Source organism: Lampetra planeri, chromosome 8 (genome assembly GCF_965212315.1).
Source record: "Lampetra planeri chromosome 8, kcLamPlan1.2.h2, whole genome shotgun sequence".
NCBI classification, from domain to species: Eukaryota; Metazoa; Chordata; class Hyperoartia; order Petromyzontiformes; family Petromyzontidae; genus Lampetra; species Lampetra planeri.
The window spans coordinates 333,900-350,168 of NC_136114.1; the positions used below are offsets into that span (position 1 = coordinate 333,900).

At 44.6% G+C, this 16,269-nt stretch overlaps 1 protein-coding gene across 2 annotated transcripts in view; it reads left to right on the forward strand.

Annotated features, from left to right (window-relative positions):
* Nucleotides 1–16,269, forward strand: part of UTP20 (UTP20 small subunit processome component) — a 116,636-nt gene that overhangs the window by 45,874 nt on the left and 54,493 nt on the right. For both annotated transcript variants that reach the window (XM_078596680.1, XM_078596679.1), the window contains exons 36-44: nucleotides 3,863–4,015; nucleotides 4,813–4,968; nucleotides 7,049–7,186; nucleotides 7,994–8,131; nucleotides 10,044–10,183; nucleotides 10,649–10,734; nucleotides 12,735–13,021; nucleotides 13,689–13,828; nucleotides 15,422–15,578. In XM_078596680.1, the coding sequence (XP_078452806.1) occupies nucleotides 3,863–4,015; nucleotides 4,813–4,968; nucleotides 7,049–7,186; nucleotides 7,994–8,131; nucleotides 10,044–10,183; nucleotides 10,649–10,734; nucleotides 12,735–13,021; nucleotides 13,689–13,828; nucleotides 15,422–15,578 (1,395 nt within the window). The remainder of the gene's footprint in view (nucleotides 1–3,862; nucleotides 4,016–4,812; nucleotides 4,969–7,048; nucleotides 7,187–7,993; nucleotides 8,132–10,043; nucleotides 10,184–10,648; nucleotides 10,735–12,734; nucleotides 13,022–13,688; nucleotides 13,829–15,421; nucleotides 15,579–16,269) is intronic.

Consider the following 16,269-nt stretch of genomic DNA (forward strand, 5'->3'; position numbering starts at 1 on the left):
CAGATCTTCGTATTTCGAGGACTGCCTTTGTGCATAGTCATTGTACAGGTATGTGAAGAGTGACTGCTACCAAAGACAAACAGTGGCTTAAGGAACAAGGAAAAATGTTAGAAAAGGATTTACCTTTTCTGGCATAAATAGAGGTGTTAAGATATTCAATCACCAACTAGACACCTGTTACAAGGCATTACAGCTGCACAAACAAGATATACATGTGGTAAAACGTGCAAACACATATGCATTTATCCTGTACGAACTCTGCTTGGAACTGATTGGCCTATACCAGAGACAGCCTCTCAGGCTCCCTGTTGGCATGTTTTACCTCAACTGTGTCGTTAATACAGACTCGATGCCTTGTAATAGTTGTCGTTTAGACGTCTTGACACCTCCTGTATTTATGGCATTCATGTCATTCAGTATCTTGGTAATGACAAAAGAGGCCAATAAATATAACACAGAAAACTGCTTACTTTCTCATGACATTCTTAGCATCAGACATATGGCTGATACGATAAATGTTTCTGTTGAGCTCAGAGCATATTTTTTTAACTGTCTATGGGGTACTTCCTGGTCAGCGGAAATAAATAACTCAACATAAAAAAAGAAACGAATAGAACTCTGTTAGGTGTGGGTGGTGGCATAGCCGGCATGTCAACTCTGCTATAATCTGTAAAATATGAATAGGTGATGGAAGGTTTTTACCCTTTTAACTGGTACAAAACTGACACCTTTATTCAAGGCATCATGTTTGCAATGACCACAACACAAGTAGTCAATAAAGCAAACAAAAAGAAGCAACTCTGATAAGGATAATAATATGCACTGTCATTGAAGTTGATTGGCCCACACCCGAGACGGCTTTCTTTAGAGCCTAGTCCCTATTGGTGTAGGGCCAGATGACACCAGAAGGCGTACAACTCAAAAACAGTGCAATATCAGAGTATTGAGAGTTCGGGGTAAACATTTACACTATGAGATCTCTTTTACCAGTGGCAAAATATAATGGAAGGTTTTTATCCTTTTAACTGGTACAAAACTGACACCTTTATTCAAGGCATCATGTTTGCAATGACCACAACACAAGTAGTCAATAAAGCAAACAAAAAGAAGCAACTCTGATAAGGATAATAATATGCACTGTCATTGAAGTTGATTGGCCCACACCCGAGACGGCTTTCTTTAGAGCCTAGTCCCCATTGGTGTAGGGCCAGATGACACCAGAAGGCGTACAACTCAAAAACAGTGCAATATCAGAGTATTGAGAGTTCGGGGTAAACATTTACACTATGAGATCTCTTTTACCAGTGACAAAATATAATGGAAGGTTTTTACCCTTTTAACTGGTACAAAACTGACACCTTTATTCAAGGCATCATGTTTGCAATGACCACAACACAAGTAGTCAATAAAGCAAACAAAAAGAAGCAACTCTGATAAGGATAATAATATGCACTGTCATTGAAGTTGATTGAATGTTTACCCCGAACTCTCAATACTCTGATATTGCACTGTTTTTGAGTTGTACGCCTTCTGGTGTCATCTGGCCCTACACCAATGGGGACTAGGCTCTAAAGAAAGCCGTCTCGGGTGTGGGCCAATCAACTTCAATGACAGTGCATATTATTATCCTTATCAGAGTTGCTTCTTTTTGTTTGCTTTATTGACTACTTGTGTTGTGGTCATTGCAAACATGATGCCTTGAATAAAGGTGTCAGTTTTGTACCAGTTAAAAGGGTAAAACCCTTCCATTATATTTTGCCACTGGTAAAAGAGATCTCATAGTGTAAATGTTTACCCCGAACTCTCAATAGTCTGATATTGCACTGTTTTTGAGTTGTACGCCTTCTGGTGTCATCTGGCCCTACACCAATGGGGACTAGGCTCTAAAGAAAGCCGTCTCGGGTGTGGGCCAATCAACTTCAATGACAGTGCATATTATTATCCTTATCAGAGTTGCTTCTTTTTCTTTGCTTTATTGACTACTTGTGTTGTGGTCATTGCAAACATGATGCCTTGAATAAAGGTGTCAGTTTTGTACCAGTTAAAAGGGTAAAAACCTTCCATTATATTTTGCCACTGGTAAAAGAGATCTCATAGTGTAAATGTTTACCCCGAACTCTCAATACTCTGATATTGCACTGTTTTTGAGTTGTACGCCTTCTGGTGTCATCTGGCCCTACACCAATGGGGACTAGGCTCTAAAGAAAGCCGTCTCGGGTGTGGGCCAATCAACTTCAATGACAGTGCATATTATTATCCTTATCAGAGTTGCTTCTTTTTGTTTGCTTTATTGACTACTTGTGTTGTGGTCATTGCAAACATGATGCCTTGAATAAAGGTGTCAGTTTTGTACCAGTTAAAAGGGTAAAAACCTTCCATTATATTTTGCCACTGGTAAAAGAGATCTCATAGTGTAAATGTTTACCCCGAACTCTCAATACTCTGATATTGCACTGTTTTTGAGTTGTACGCCTTCTGGTGTCATCTGGCCCTACACCAATGGGGACTAGGCTCTAAAGAAAGCCGTCTCGGGTGTGGGCCAATCAACTTCAATGACAGTGCATATTATTATCCTTATCAGAGTTGCTTCTTTTTGTTTGCTTTATTGACTACTTGTGTTGTGGTCATTGCAAACATGATGCCTTGAATAAAGGTGTCAGTTTTGTACCAGTTAAAAGGGTAAAAACCTTCCATTATATTTTGCCACTGGTAAAATAGATCTCATAATGAATAGGTGAGTCAAATATATATGTTCTGGATATTGAAAAAAAACTATTGTTTAACTATGTTTTTATTTTGAGTATGCAAGTCTGGCACGTGGGATTGTTTTCCCCTCTCGGAACAACTTTGATGTGACTGTTGTTTCAGTATCAATTTACTTATCTTTTTGGTGTGTGTAGTCATGTACGATATTACACAGTAAGCACCGTCTTGCATTCCCTATCCTTTTCCGTGAAAATAAAATGCTCACTGGGACAAAATGCACTAGCCCCATGACTTTGCGCTTTGGACTGTCAATGTGGTTTTATTCATCAACAAGTGTTTGGAGGCACACATTTCCTATCTGTAGCCTGGTTCGAGAGTGAAAATTCCAAATTACAATGTCAAAGATGAATCAATCCATTGGACAGCAACTTTGGACTCCCACAGTTTAAATAAATATTCTGATTCTAACTTATTTTATCGAGCCCTAGAGGGATGAGGAACCATATGGACTCAATTGTTTTTTTAACTTGGTCACACAAGCCGTGAACTCTGACCATGGCACCACCGGGCTGGTTATAGTTTGGATGGATGTGTGAATATTTCCAATCGGTTGATGATGAGTTTCGCTGGTAATTACAACCAGTTTCATCAGGTGATTTTGCCAGAATTCCCTCCAATACACCGGTGTGGTGAACTAGTAACTCATTGGCACATTTTTTTTACGTGACAAATCTTACTAATTGGCTGTGTCGGGTGGGGGAGGGTTAATGACACATTTATACTTACGTGATCTTAACCCAAAAAAAATCACCTTTTGTGCTGAAGGATTGTTACTCACCAAAGTATTTTTTTTTTCCCTGTATCCATTTTACAGATGATTAAGTATTATACAGTACCTTAGATAACATATATACTTGTACATAAATTATATTCATTAACAGTGCAATTTATTATTTTGACTCAAATTGTGCCTATGCGGTAGGTAATTAATGCTGTTCAGTGTGTTTGATTCTTGATTATTTTCTTTGTACCTATCTACGTGACTTTACCGAAAGAGCCAAAGAATGTGTTTGATTAGCTTTTTGTATTTGAACTCTGCTATGTTTGCCTCTGTTACATGTGTGTGCACGTGTGTGCATTTGTGTGCGTGCTGCAGATGAATGCCTTTGATCGCAGGCATCTCGACGATATCAATTTTGACATCCGCCTCGAGGCATTCCAGGCGGCCACAAAGTACGTGGCTGGCATGGAGAAGGTGGACAGCGGCTATCTGCTGCCACTCCTGCACAACTGCTTCTACTCCATACAGGTGCGTCGAGTGTGAACGCTCGGCTCGTATGCACGAGCGACTTGCATTGCGCCATCAGAGCAAGGCGCGTGGGGATGGTGATGTCGTTTGTGTGGGGAAGCTGTCGTCCAGCAGTGGGTTGACAAAGAGCTGTAAATTGTCTAGGTTTTCACCTGAAGTCTTTGTAACTGAGGAATTGTGTCCCATGAAGATTAAAGAGGGGAGGGGCTGTGGTGCTGAGAATATTCAGCAGATAATGGAGTGAATGGTAACTGAGCACCACCTGCTGTTGTTACACAAGGTAGCCAATGAGCCAACGTGTGTGTGTGTGTGCTACTGTCATGTGGTTCCGTGCTACGGAGGCTGTTGATTTTAAATGTTTATGGCGTTCGGGTGGCACTGTCAAGAGATGTTAACTACCTCGCCTGGTATACAGGAGGTTGTGTGTTTGATCCTGACCCCGACAGCTTTATATATATTGAATTTGCGTTTTCTCATGTGTTCGCGTGGATTTTTCTCCGGGTCCTGCGGTTTTTCCCTCCACATTTATAAACGTGCATTTAGAGTATTTTACTTGTGATAAGCCACTTTCTTGAGCTATCGTTTGCGATGGCTTGGTCGCTTCTGAAAAAGAGCTATGTAGCTCAGTGGGCCTTACCTAGTAAAATAAAAATAGTTTATCTTTTTTTTTTATATAGCTGAAAGAGAAGCAATGTGACCCTTTTTGTTAACACCTGCTCCATGGTTATGCGGTCCCTTGCACCCCACTTAAATTTCCCTCTTGTGTACCACCCCCCCACCTGCATCTCTTTCCCCAGCTGACTGAAATGGCCCTCTCCGACAATGCCAGCTTGTGCCTCGCGACGGTGGTGCAGCGCTTGGCGATCATCTCGCATACGGAGGAGGAATTCCGAGAGGTCATCACCCGCACGCTGCTCGTGGCTGTGCGGCGCGGCCTCAAGTCCCAGACGCAGGTTCGACTCTAGCAGTAGCAGCCGCCTCCACACCTCCACGCCTTTCCACAGTGGCAGCCGTTTTTCATTATTTTTCTTATATTTGTCATAATCGTTTATGCCTAAATATACAGGAAGAGGGGTAGATCATTTTAATAAGATTCGCTCAGAGATTTTTCTATATCCACAAGTGTTTTTTTTGGGTTAAGTCACATAAATATAAATGTGTCGTTAAACCCGCCAACACCCGATGCAGCCAGTTAGTAAGGTTTGTCACGTAAACAAAACGTGCCAATTAGTTACTAGTTCAGCACACGGGTGTGTTGGAGAGTAAACCCGTGTGTACATGTTTGATTGCTGGTGAAGAGAGGCTTGCGGAGTCCCAATGTGGTTTCAAACTGGGGCAGTCCTGAAGGACACCATATTTTATATCAGTCTGCTCCGACAGAAGTTTACAGAATTTCAACAGCACCTAAATATCTGCTTTATTGATCCCTCTGCTAACCCTTTACTCACAATCATGTGGGACCTTCACAATAGTGGGCAGGCTCTGGTAAAGCCGTGTGGCCAGGAGTCAAACCATTCCCTATTCACCTTGAAGCGCGACAGGAATGTCCATTAACATTTGCTGTTTTTAACATATTTGACCGTGTAGTCTGAGAAGCTTTCCATGGCTGTACCAGAGGAATTTCCATCTGGAACAGATCCAGTGGGAGGCTGATCGATGCCGAGGTGCTGTCAAGACATTGCTCCTTATTGTTCAATCATGCTTTGCGAAGGTGTTGGAGATGCTACTGATGAACCTGGAGTGTGCTATTTCAAGATGGCGCTATACAATTAATCTCACAAAAAACAAAGCATCTTCCACGGGTATTTTATGTCATTAAATACTCAATCTCCTCCACTCAAGAGTGATGGGGCAGTTGTGCAGAGTATAGAATTTTCCGTACCTGGGCAGTGTCCTTTTGACCAGCTTTGGTTTGGCAGCAGAGGTCTCACTGAACCAGTCGAGAGGCATTCTCTTTTCATAAGCTGCATAATTCTGTGTGGACGCTACCATATGAAGCTCTGGGTTTTTTATGGCCACAGTTATGCCCTCCCTTCTCTGTGCTTTTGAAACGTGGAGCCCTTCAAAAGAACATCTCCAGTTTTAAACATTCATGCTGGCCTGCCTACGACCCATCCTGGGTTAACCATACTGGACTGTGTAAGGAGCTCACAGAACCTTAAACGATCTGAACACAGTACCATCAGCGAGTTCTTCCGGCAGGCGAGATTGTGTTGGCTGGGGCATGTAGCCCGCATGCCCAGCCACCTCATGCCCAAGCAGCTTTGTTTCGCTGGATAGAGGGGGATTAACGGGCACAGCACGGGTTAGAGAAGAGATGGATTGATATGGTATGAAACGATATGAGCTGATTTGACTTGCCGATGACGAGTTCCAGCGGTGTCAAGATCAGCCTCTGTGGAGAAGGCTTGTGAAGGACGCAACTGGTCAGTCGCCCTCCAACAACAACAGAGGGCAGAGGAGCGACGCTCACAACAATGAGCGGCACAACAGGTAGCTAAATAGTTTTCAGTGGGGAGCACAGGCGGTTTATCTGCCAGTCATCTCAGTCATCAACCCATGGCACCTGTGTCTGTCCCGTGACCTGTCGGCGAGCCTTCGACACTTCAAAGTGCACCTGGCCTGGCATCGGTGCCATGGGTGATGTCACCGTCACTTAATGGCGAATGGTGGGTGATGTTGATTGCTGGTGTGTGAGTGTGTGATGTGTGGGGAGCGGTAGTACAATGGTTAGCGCGCTGCGCCACGAACCCGATGACCCGAGTTTGATTCCCACTCATAGCCAACACCAGTGATGGTTATCTGAACTGGTGCTGGGCCTCCCCTAGGTCGAATAAGCCTCAAATGAGTACATGGTGCGATGAGTAAATATTGACTCTCAGGAGACAAAGGCGTGTGCCGTGCCAGCCTTTATAGGTGCTACACTAACATCACTTGCTCCTACAGTTAGTTAAAGCTATACGGGGGATCTTTGTCTTTGTTGCTGGTGTGTGCATGTAATTGTTGCCGCCTGTGCGTACCTGAAACTCGCAGAATGTGCTGCACGAGTACGTGGGCCTGCTACGCTGCCTGGTGCACACGTTCCCACACCGTGTCGAGTTCCAAGACCTTGTGACGCTCACTGACCCGGACCCCGAGTCGGACTTCTTTGAGAACATGCGGCACATCCAGGTCAGGGGAGCACCGTTCGTCCATGCTGTTTCATGCCATTAACTTTGTTCACCATGGCTCCTTATGTATATCATTATACGTAGCTAAGTGGTAATTAGCTTCATTCATACAGAATGCTGTTGACTTTTGTTTTGACTGCTGTTGCTTTCTCCAAAATTTTTGTGTCATTGCAATGCCCACTACAAGCGGGCACTCCTATTGGCATCATCTGTATTAATTGTGTCTTTTCCTTATGCGCATTAAATTGGTTAATGGTCATGGAAGCTGCCACTCAAATGCAAACTCTAGACTGGTGGGTTCCCAACTTGTGGTTTGTGAACCACTGGTGCTTTGCACGGCCATGTAAAGTGGTCCCTGGACCCATTGCAGATGAATAGAAAATTCCACAAAGCACCATGTGATTTACTACGCACGGTGGTACGCAAACATTTTTTGAGGGTTGACAGCGACCTGTGGTCCAGAAAATGTGGGAACTCACTTCCTCGAGACCAGTGGTTCTTATCCTTTACTTCAGCCTTGCACCCCTTTGGTTCTCAATAGTTTGATGAAAGAAATTAGTTGTATTTACGTGCCCGTGCTTAATTTGTGTTTTCGATTAATTACCTTCTGAAAATAATCTGGCATCTCTCATACCCCCAAGGAAGGGCATCTCGCACCCCAAGGGGGTGCGTACACCCCAGGTAAAGAACCACTGCTCTAGATCATGTAATTGTAGTGGGGTGCTCTTCTTAAGCTTGAAAAGTGTTGAAATGTATGCTTGCTCAACGATGCGTTTGTGTCGCACTGTGGCCGCCACCTCCTATGCAGGTGTACCGGCGGGCGCGTGCACTGAAGCGCGTGGCGAGGCAGCTGCAGGACGGCTCGCTCCGCATTTGTGCCACTGCATTGCAGAGCTTCATAATGCCCTTTGCCACCACGCCACTCGCCAACCCGAAGTTTTCCAAGGTAACTGCGCGCAGGAACAAAGTCGCAGAGCATGTTATAATTTTCCATTCGCCACAATGTAAAAATAATGATTGATTCTTGACCCTAGATATTGTGACGTAGCTTTGAATTTGCCAGAATGGTGAATGTGAATCGTTATGCTTTCTCCCAAGGACATTTTTTTGGTTAAAGAAAACTACCTGTAAATGGAGGCCTTGTCGAACCCGAAGCCAAGAATGCACAATGATCTGAAGAACATACATGTTTTGACTGCACTATGAAAATGCATAATGACAAAGGTCTTGTCCTTTCCAGAAGTTAACGGTATACCTGGCATGGATCGCCCATATGAATGACTTTAACTTTATCTACAAATTACTTACGTTTAATCTTAATTTTGGAGCTTTCGTGACTGCAGGAATTATTCTTTGGTTCTTTCGGTTAAGTCACGTCTAAAGATAAAATAATAAATTAAAATAATAGCGACGTTTCGATTGCAACACAAGCAATCATCATCAGGCATAAAAGAAATAGCAACAAAAATCTAACTAGAAAACTATAGACAGACATACAAGCAGACAGACATCACAAGGACACAGAGAGAGGACACATATCGGCACAGAGAGAGGGGTCGTTTCTGTGACGGTCCCTTAAATATAGAGAGGGGGGGCGGGGACGGAGAGAGGGAGGGGGCAGAGAAAATTAGCATATCAATGAGTGGACGGCAACGTGTTGCTGCTGCGCAAGTAAGATGACGACGTGGCACGGCACGCAAGCTTGAAAATTAGGAGAAAGGCACACTAAAATTAAATAACCTCACAAAATATCGAAATGTGATGTAATGCAACACAGAGAGTCGGTCAACACACAATTAACGCAGGGACCGTCACAGAAACGACCCCTCTCTCTGCCGATATGTGTCCTCTCTCTGTGTCCTTGTGATGTCTGTCTGCTTGTATGTCTGTCTATAGTTTTCTAGTTAGATTTTTGTTGCTATTTATTTTATGCCTGATGATGATTGCTTGTGTTGCAATCGAAACGTCGCTATTATTTTAATTTATTATTTTATCTTTAGACGTGACTTAACCGAAAGTACCAAAGAATAATTCCTGCAGTCACGAAAGCTCCAAAATTAAGATTGAACCACTTCTACGGGGAAGTTTTAAGCTTATCTTTTTTCTCTCTCTGGCTATTTGTTCTCTCTGCCTGTGTCCTCTCTTTGGAATTTTTACACTTAAATTCTCACTTAGCAATCTTTGAAATACGTAATCAACCAGGCTATGCGTTAATTGTGTGTTGACCGACTCTCTGTGTTGCATTACATCACATTTCGATATTTTGCGAGGTTATTTAATTTTAGTGTGCCTTTCTCTTACTTACGTTTCTACGCGAGGAAGTAGCCGTTGCTGAGCGATGCCTCCTGTCCCCATTTCCCCACCCCTGGGTGCCCCCCTCCTACGTGACGATCCCCAGTCGCCTCCCGCCTCCCTCCTGCAGCCCCTCCCAGCTCGCCCCCACACACCTGCGCCCCCTCCCCTAGCGCAGCCCTCTCCCCACGTACGGCCCCATGCACCCCCTCACCCCGTGCGCCTTTGCCCGTGAGTTGGGTACCCGAGCAGCCCCTCCTCACCGCATGTTCGACCCCTTCCTCCTGATTTCAAGAGCCAGACATGCAGTAAGGGGAGGGAGCCAATTGGGGAGCGTGGTGGGCGGTGCCTGACCTCCAGCCAATGAGAACGCCGGGGACAAATTATCACGCGCCACATCACATTTTTGTTGTTGAAGGTGTAATTTGTTTGACACGTTGAACACAATATGTTGACCAACGCACATGACAGTTATTTTTTTGCATTCGAGTAGCTGTTTTTATTCGGAGCTCTGCCATGCTGACGGTGGTGCGCGCAGATTGAGTTGCACTGTTTTTGTTTCTTAGCAAGAGAATGTGGTGGAGGCCTGTGTGGACGCACTGGGGGCCATCTGCCGGCACCTGCCCTGGAAGCCCTACCTCTACACTCTGCGGCACTACATTCACCTGCTGCAGACTACACAGTTGGAACTTAAACTGGCGATCAGGTAGCGTGTATAGAGCTGCACACGATAACACAGCGCTGTGTGGTGGGGAATTTCATTGCACTTGCTGGGGACACATGAGGTCGGCTGTGTAATTGGTGAGAATAAAAATTTAAGGCACCGTTGGCCATTATTATAATCACCGCCTTTAAACAGAGAAGTATATAGAGGGCTCACATTTTAGGAATGGCCCTTCATGATGTGGGTGAACTAGAAGACCACTGCAGAGAGGTGTTTCTCTGCCATTGTCTACACTCACGGATGGGAAACACACGCTCCACACAAATCCCCCTTCCCCTCACGCCCCTCCACGTTACTGCTCTCCAGCTCACACTCGGTTTGGGGGGAATTATGGTGTATTTTTATTGTTGCCTAGGAGATGATAAAATGGGTTAGTTTTAATTTATTTCTATCCAACAAAGATTGTACGCATCATACGTGTGCATTTTTCTCTCTCTGTGTGTGCAGCTTGCTGATAACTGTGTTGGACGCCTTCCACTTTGACCTTGAGACCTTGCAGAGAGAGGCGGAGCAGAGCATTCAGGAATCTCCGGGTAAGGTTCTGTAAGCGGCACAAACGGGAACAGAGACTTGGTCCAACAGGTGTTGCTAGCGCATCGTTTGCTGCGCTCGTGTCTCTGGCTCTCTCGATCATAGTGTTTGAACACGAACATAAAAACGATGTATGTCCATGCTGAACTTATTTGGAACCGTAAATAGCCACATGTGCTAACCGATTTGTGCGTGGCCACTTCTGTACATCTATGGAAGTCATACTTATTTTTATATTTTTTGTTAAAATATTTCACGTGCAAAATCTTTTGAGATGGAACATCTTCTTGGCAAAGTATTTGATCACCTACTGATTTTGTACGTTTACCCACTGACAAAGAAATGATAGGTTGATTTGAACAGTGAGAGACAGAATAACAACAACAAAATCCAGAAAAACGCATGTTAAAATTTTTATAAATTGATTTGCATTTTAATGAGGGAAATAAGTATTTGACCCCCTCTCAATGAGAAAGATTTCTGGCTCCCAGGTGTCTTTTATACAGGTAACGAGCTGAGATTAGGAGCACACTCTTAAAGGGAGTGCTCCTAATCTCAGCTTGTTACCTGTATAAAAGACACCTGTTCACAGAAGCAATCAATCAATCAGATTCCAAACTCTCCACCATGGCCAAGACCAAAAAGCTCTCCAAGGATGTCAGGGACAAGATTGTAGACCTAGACAAGGCTGGAATGGTCTACAAGACCATCGCCAAGCAGCTTGGTGAGAAGGTGACAACAGTTGGTGCGATTATTCGCAAATGGAAGAAACACAAAAGAACTGTCAATCTCCCTCGGCCTGGGGCTCCATGCAAGATCTCACCTCGTGGAGTTGCAATGATCATGAGAACGGTGAGGAATCAGCCCAGAACTACACGGGAGGATCTTGTCAATGATCTCAAGGCAGCTGGGACCATAGTCACCAAGAAAACAGTTGGTAACACACTACGCCGTGAAGGACTGAAATCCTGCAGTGCCCGCAAGGTCCCCCCTGCTCAAGAAAGCACATATACATGCCCGTCTGAAGTTTGCCAATTAACATCTGAATGATTCAGAGGACAACTGGGTGAAAGTGTTGTGGTCAGATGAGACCAAAATGGAGCTCTTTGGCATCAACTCAACTCACCATGTGTGGAGGAGAAGGAATGCTGCCTATGACCCCAAGAACACCATCCCCACCGTCAAACATGGAGGTGGAAATATTATGCTTTGGGGGTGTTTTTCTGCTAAGGGGACAGGACAACTTCACCGCATCAAAGGGACGATGGACGGGGCCATGTACCGTCAAATCTTGGGTGAGAACCTTCTTCCCTCAGCCAGGGCATTGAAAATGGGTCGTTGATGGGTATTCCAGCATGACAATGACCCAAAACACACGGCCAAGGCAACAAAGGAGTGGCTCAAGAAAAAACACATTAAGGTCCTGGAGTGGCCTAGTCAGTCTCCAGATCTTAATCCCATAGAAAATCTGTGGAGGGAGCTGAAGGTTCGAGTTGCCGTCGGCCTCAAAACCTTAATGACTTGGAGAAGATCTGCAAAGAGGAGTGGGACAAAATCTCTCCTGAGATGTGTGCAAACCTGGTGGCCAACTACAAGAAACGTCTGACCTATGTGATTGCCAACAAGGGTTTTGCCTCCAAATACTAAGTCATGTTTTGCAGAGGGGTCAAGTACTTATTTCCCTCATTAAAATGCAAATCAATTTATAACATTTTTGACATGCGTTTTTCTGGATTTTGTTGTTGTTATTCTGTCTCTCACTGTTCAAATAAACCTACCATTATAATTATAGACTGATCATTTCTTTGTCATTGGGCAAACGTACAAAATCAGCAGCGGATCAAATACTTTTTTCCCTCACTGTATAGAGCAAACAGCGACATGTGTACAAACATTGTAAATTCCATTCTTCTTCAAGGAAGTTGCGGCGTTTTACACATCAGCTTGCGCGTGTAATATTTTTTGTTGAGCCGAGAGCCAATCCCGTGTTGTCATCTCACAGCGGCCGCTGTGGAGGCAGCGATGGATGGAGAGGACGGAGACGATGCGATGCTGCTCGGTGAGGAGGTTGCATGTGGAGAAGGCGAGGCTGCTGAGGCCATGGAGGAAGGCAGCACCCAGCCCCTGGGCCTAGGTGGTGAGGTGGCTGATGATGCTGCTGCCCCTGCTGCCCCTGCTGCCCCTGCTGTCCCCTCGCACTGCCTGAACGGGCAGCAGCTTCAAGAGCAGGTGCAGCAGACCATCACCGCCAACGTGTTGCCCAAGCTGCTCGCCTGCCTCGCCACCAGAGTGAGTCAAGGTGGCCACCACACTGGATCTGTCCTTGTAACCGGACGCTGTACAGCACAGGAACGGCAATGATGTATGAGGGCACGTGGCCAATGTCCAATACAGTATTTATGCCACATTTATTGTTGTTGTTGTTTATAGAAATTATTTTTTATATTTTAGTATTTTAAGTGTTAAGTTGTATTTATGCTCATAGTTCAAAATGCATTCTGTTACGTGGTCTTGTCATTGTTCAAAAAAAGATGCCGTGATAATATATTTGTGGAAAGATTACACCAAGAATGTAAGTAATGCATTTGTTAAATTATCCCATTTGAAGGCCAAGTTTGCCTCCAATACCAACTGTTGTGTTATATTGGTTACGTATTGTATGGTATACTGATTATCTTCTCGTTTTGTGTGATATGGAATATCATGTAGCCGTGTGGTTGATGCTGTATGCTAAAAGACTTGTTTTGTATAATTTTCACTTTGTGCTGTGTAAGGTCTGTGCAGTATATCTCATAAACATGGGTTTGTACACCAGGCGGGATGTGAACCACGTTCTGCAATAATCCGCGTACCGATTCCCACTGCTGTGGGTCTCTCATTGTGTGAGTGGCGTTGGGCCGTGTTTTATCGAGTGGTGTCTCCCGCTGTGTTTCCCGCTGTGTGCCCCGCTGTGTAGAGCAAGGCAGAAATGGACCACAAGGCAGTGCGCACGCGAGGGGTGGACGAGGAGCAGGTGGCTCGCATCCCGCTCGCGCTCGCCGTGGTTAAGCTGCTGCAAGCCTTGCCAAGCAAAGTTTTGGAGGCAAACTTGCCCAGGTGGGGGAGCCTAACCTGGCTTACTATGCAATGTATAACATGTGTGTAAATGGTAGCCCGCATTTATAAAATTATAAGGGAGACACTTTTAGAATATTATTTTCCCAATTCCATGGAATTGCAGGACTGTGGGAGGCTTTTAATGTCATGGGTTTCCTATTTCTCTCAACTATGCAGAATGTATGTTTTCTCTGTATATATAAATACAGGGCTCTGTACAGGATGAAGTTGTGGCACAGTGGTTAGCGCACTGCGCTATAAACAGTGATCCTAGTTTCATTCCTGGCCACAAGCTAACATCAGGGGAGAGTAATATTTAAATCAGTCTTGGGCTTCCCTTCACAAACTGGCAGTGACCATTGTGGTGAAGTATGGTCAAACAACTCCCTTACCAACATGGTGTGCGGGAGCCCTTCAACAGTGGATTGAGAATGGGTCGTAAATTATCATGTGTGCTTTATTTTGTATCAAATTATCTATCAACTAGACCGTTTTAAAATTACAGCATCACTTCTCGTAGCATTTTTCCACCAGATATCAGGTGCCTAATGACAGCTGTATCGGTTGGAATTGTATCCAAATAATGAGGATTTAAAGTAAATATTTAATTTCCCTAATAAATATTTAGTGCAACATTTTTTTTGCAATATGGTTCACGTAATGACTGCATGTGAGAAGCTTGATGAATCTTTTGATCCTAATTCATATAAATTACAGACATTACTCTTGTGCAAGGTGCTACCAGGTGGAGTTTTCCTCTGTAGTTCTGTTATGCTGGCAGTGCTGTTAGTTACAGACACAACTTTTGGGTTGTTCATACATTTGATCCTTTGATGAATAGTATCCAATTAGTCTCAGAAAAATACGTGTGCCTAAATAATTGACAAAACGACTCCTGGAGAGATGTTTATTGTTTACCCTATGGCCAGAAAAGCCTCCCTTGAATATTGTTAATATGTCCACTGTTCGTTAACAACCCTTTGCAATCTCTTGCGCACTCACCTCTTTTTACGCCCACATATTTGCAGTCGTGCGTGTAGTTACTGCATCTTGCATTTTGGCCACTCTGCCAAGAACGACGGTGGGGGGGGGGAGGGGGGACACTCGCACGGAGACCATGAAGGAAGTTTGGGCACGTTTTGAGGCGGTGTCTTGTTGGTTGCAATGCCATTTCGTGTGAACGCACGAGAATGCGGCATTACAAATGAAATGTTACTGCCTCAAAACGGGGCTGCCCTGTACATTTCTGAAGTAAAGAACAGGTGAAGGGAAAGTGTAATTTTAGAACAAAAAGAGTCATTCTTAATTCATTCGGAAAGCATTCAAATTAATCCCAAAGCGCTGCTGCTGTTGTCTGCCATCTGAGCCATAATATAAATAACGTTTGCCCTTTGGCAATAAAAACGCAGGCTGTTGCTTGTTCTCTACTTCCAGGACTCTTATAGGGCCATTGCTCAAAGGTGCCTTGAAACCCAGGGGGATTTTGCAGATAAAGGAATTCTTGGCCAGGAGAAACTTGTTTAAATTTGTACTTGTTGAACCATGAGAATGTGGGTGAGACTGTGTGGTTGTTTTGGTGTGCGGTGGTCACAGCGTGGTGCTCAAGGTTTGCTTCATGCTGAGGAACCGGCTGCAGGAGGTGCGGGATGTGGCTCGTGGGGTCCTCATCAAGATCGCGGATGCCTTGGGCCCTTCCCATCTGCCCTATGTTCTGCAGGAGTTGAAGTCCACGCTCACAAGGGGATTCCAGGTTACCCTTAATTTCTCCAACAACCCATAATGCTCTACTCCACCGCACTACATCCCACAGACTGTAGCCCACCTCTTGCTTGGCTTTCAGTGCACGTTGCACACCGTACATGTATAGCCCATCCGATACAGCTTTACCGGCCACCTACAGTGTTGGCCAGATTGAAAAGTGGAGAGTGAGGCAGTGACGTATGATAACGTGGCTGATTATATTTTTATTACATTTTACAGCCTCACTAGTTTATGAATCAACTCCACTAGTCAGTTGAACTCCATTTCCAGATCTTTTTTGTAGCACCGCGCATCCAGATAATTCGCTTTAAGGGGGCCAGATGCAACGCAGGTCATCCATCACACTTACTCCCTGGGCATTTCTGGCCGGTAGAGCAGTAGCAGACATGAAGGCCTTCCATAGTACATCCTTTGTTAAACACAGCACCCTGCGAGCATCATGTTACACATTCTGCATATGAATAAAATTACACCCCGTCGCATCACAGGCTGGATGCTGTACATGACGTGCATCCAAACAGGCTCTAGTTAGGTAAATTTGAACATTTCGGGCCCTATGGGCCCTCATCTCCTAGGTCCTACGGAGGGCTTGGGGGGCCTTTGGGCTTCAATTGTAACCTGTAAAGGCTAAGCTAAAGTACTTTTATATGGGTTGGGGGAGAGAAATGGGCTCACCACCC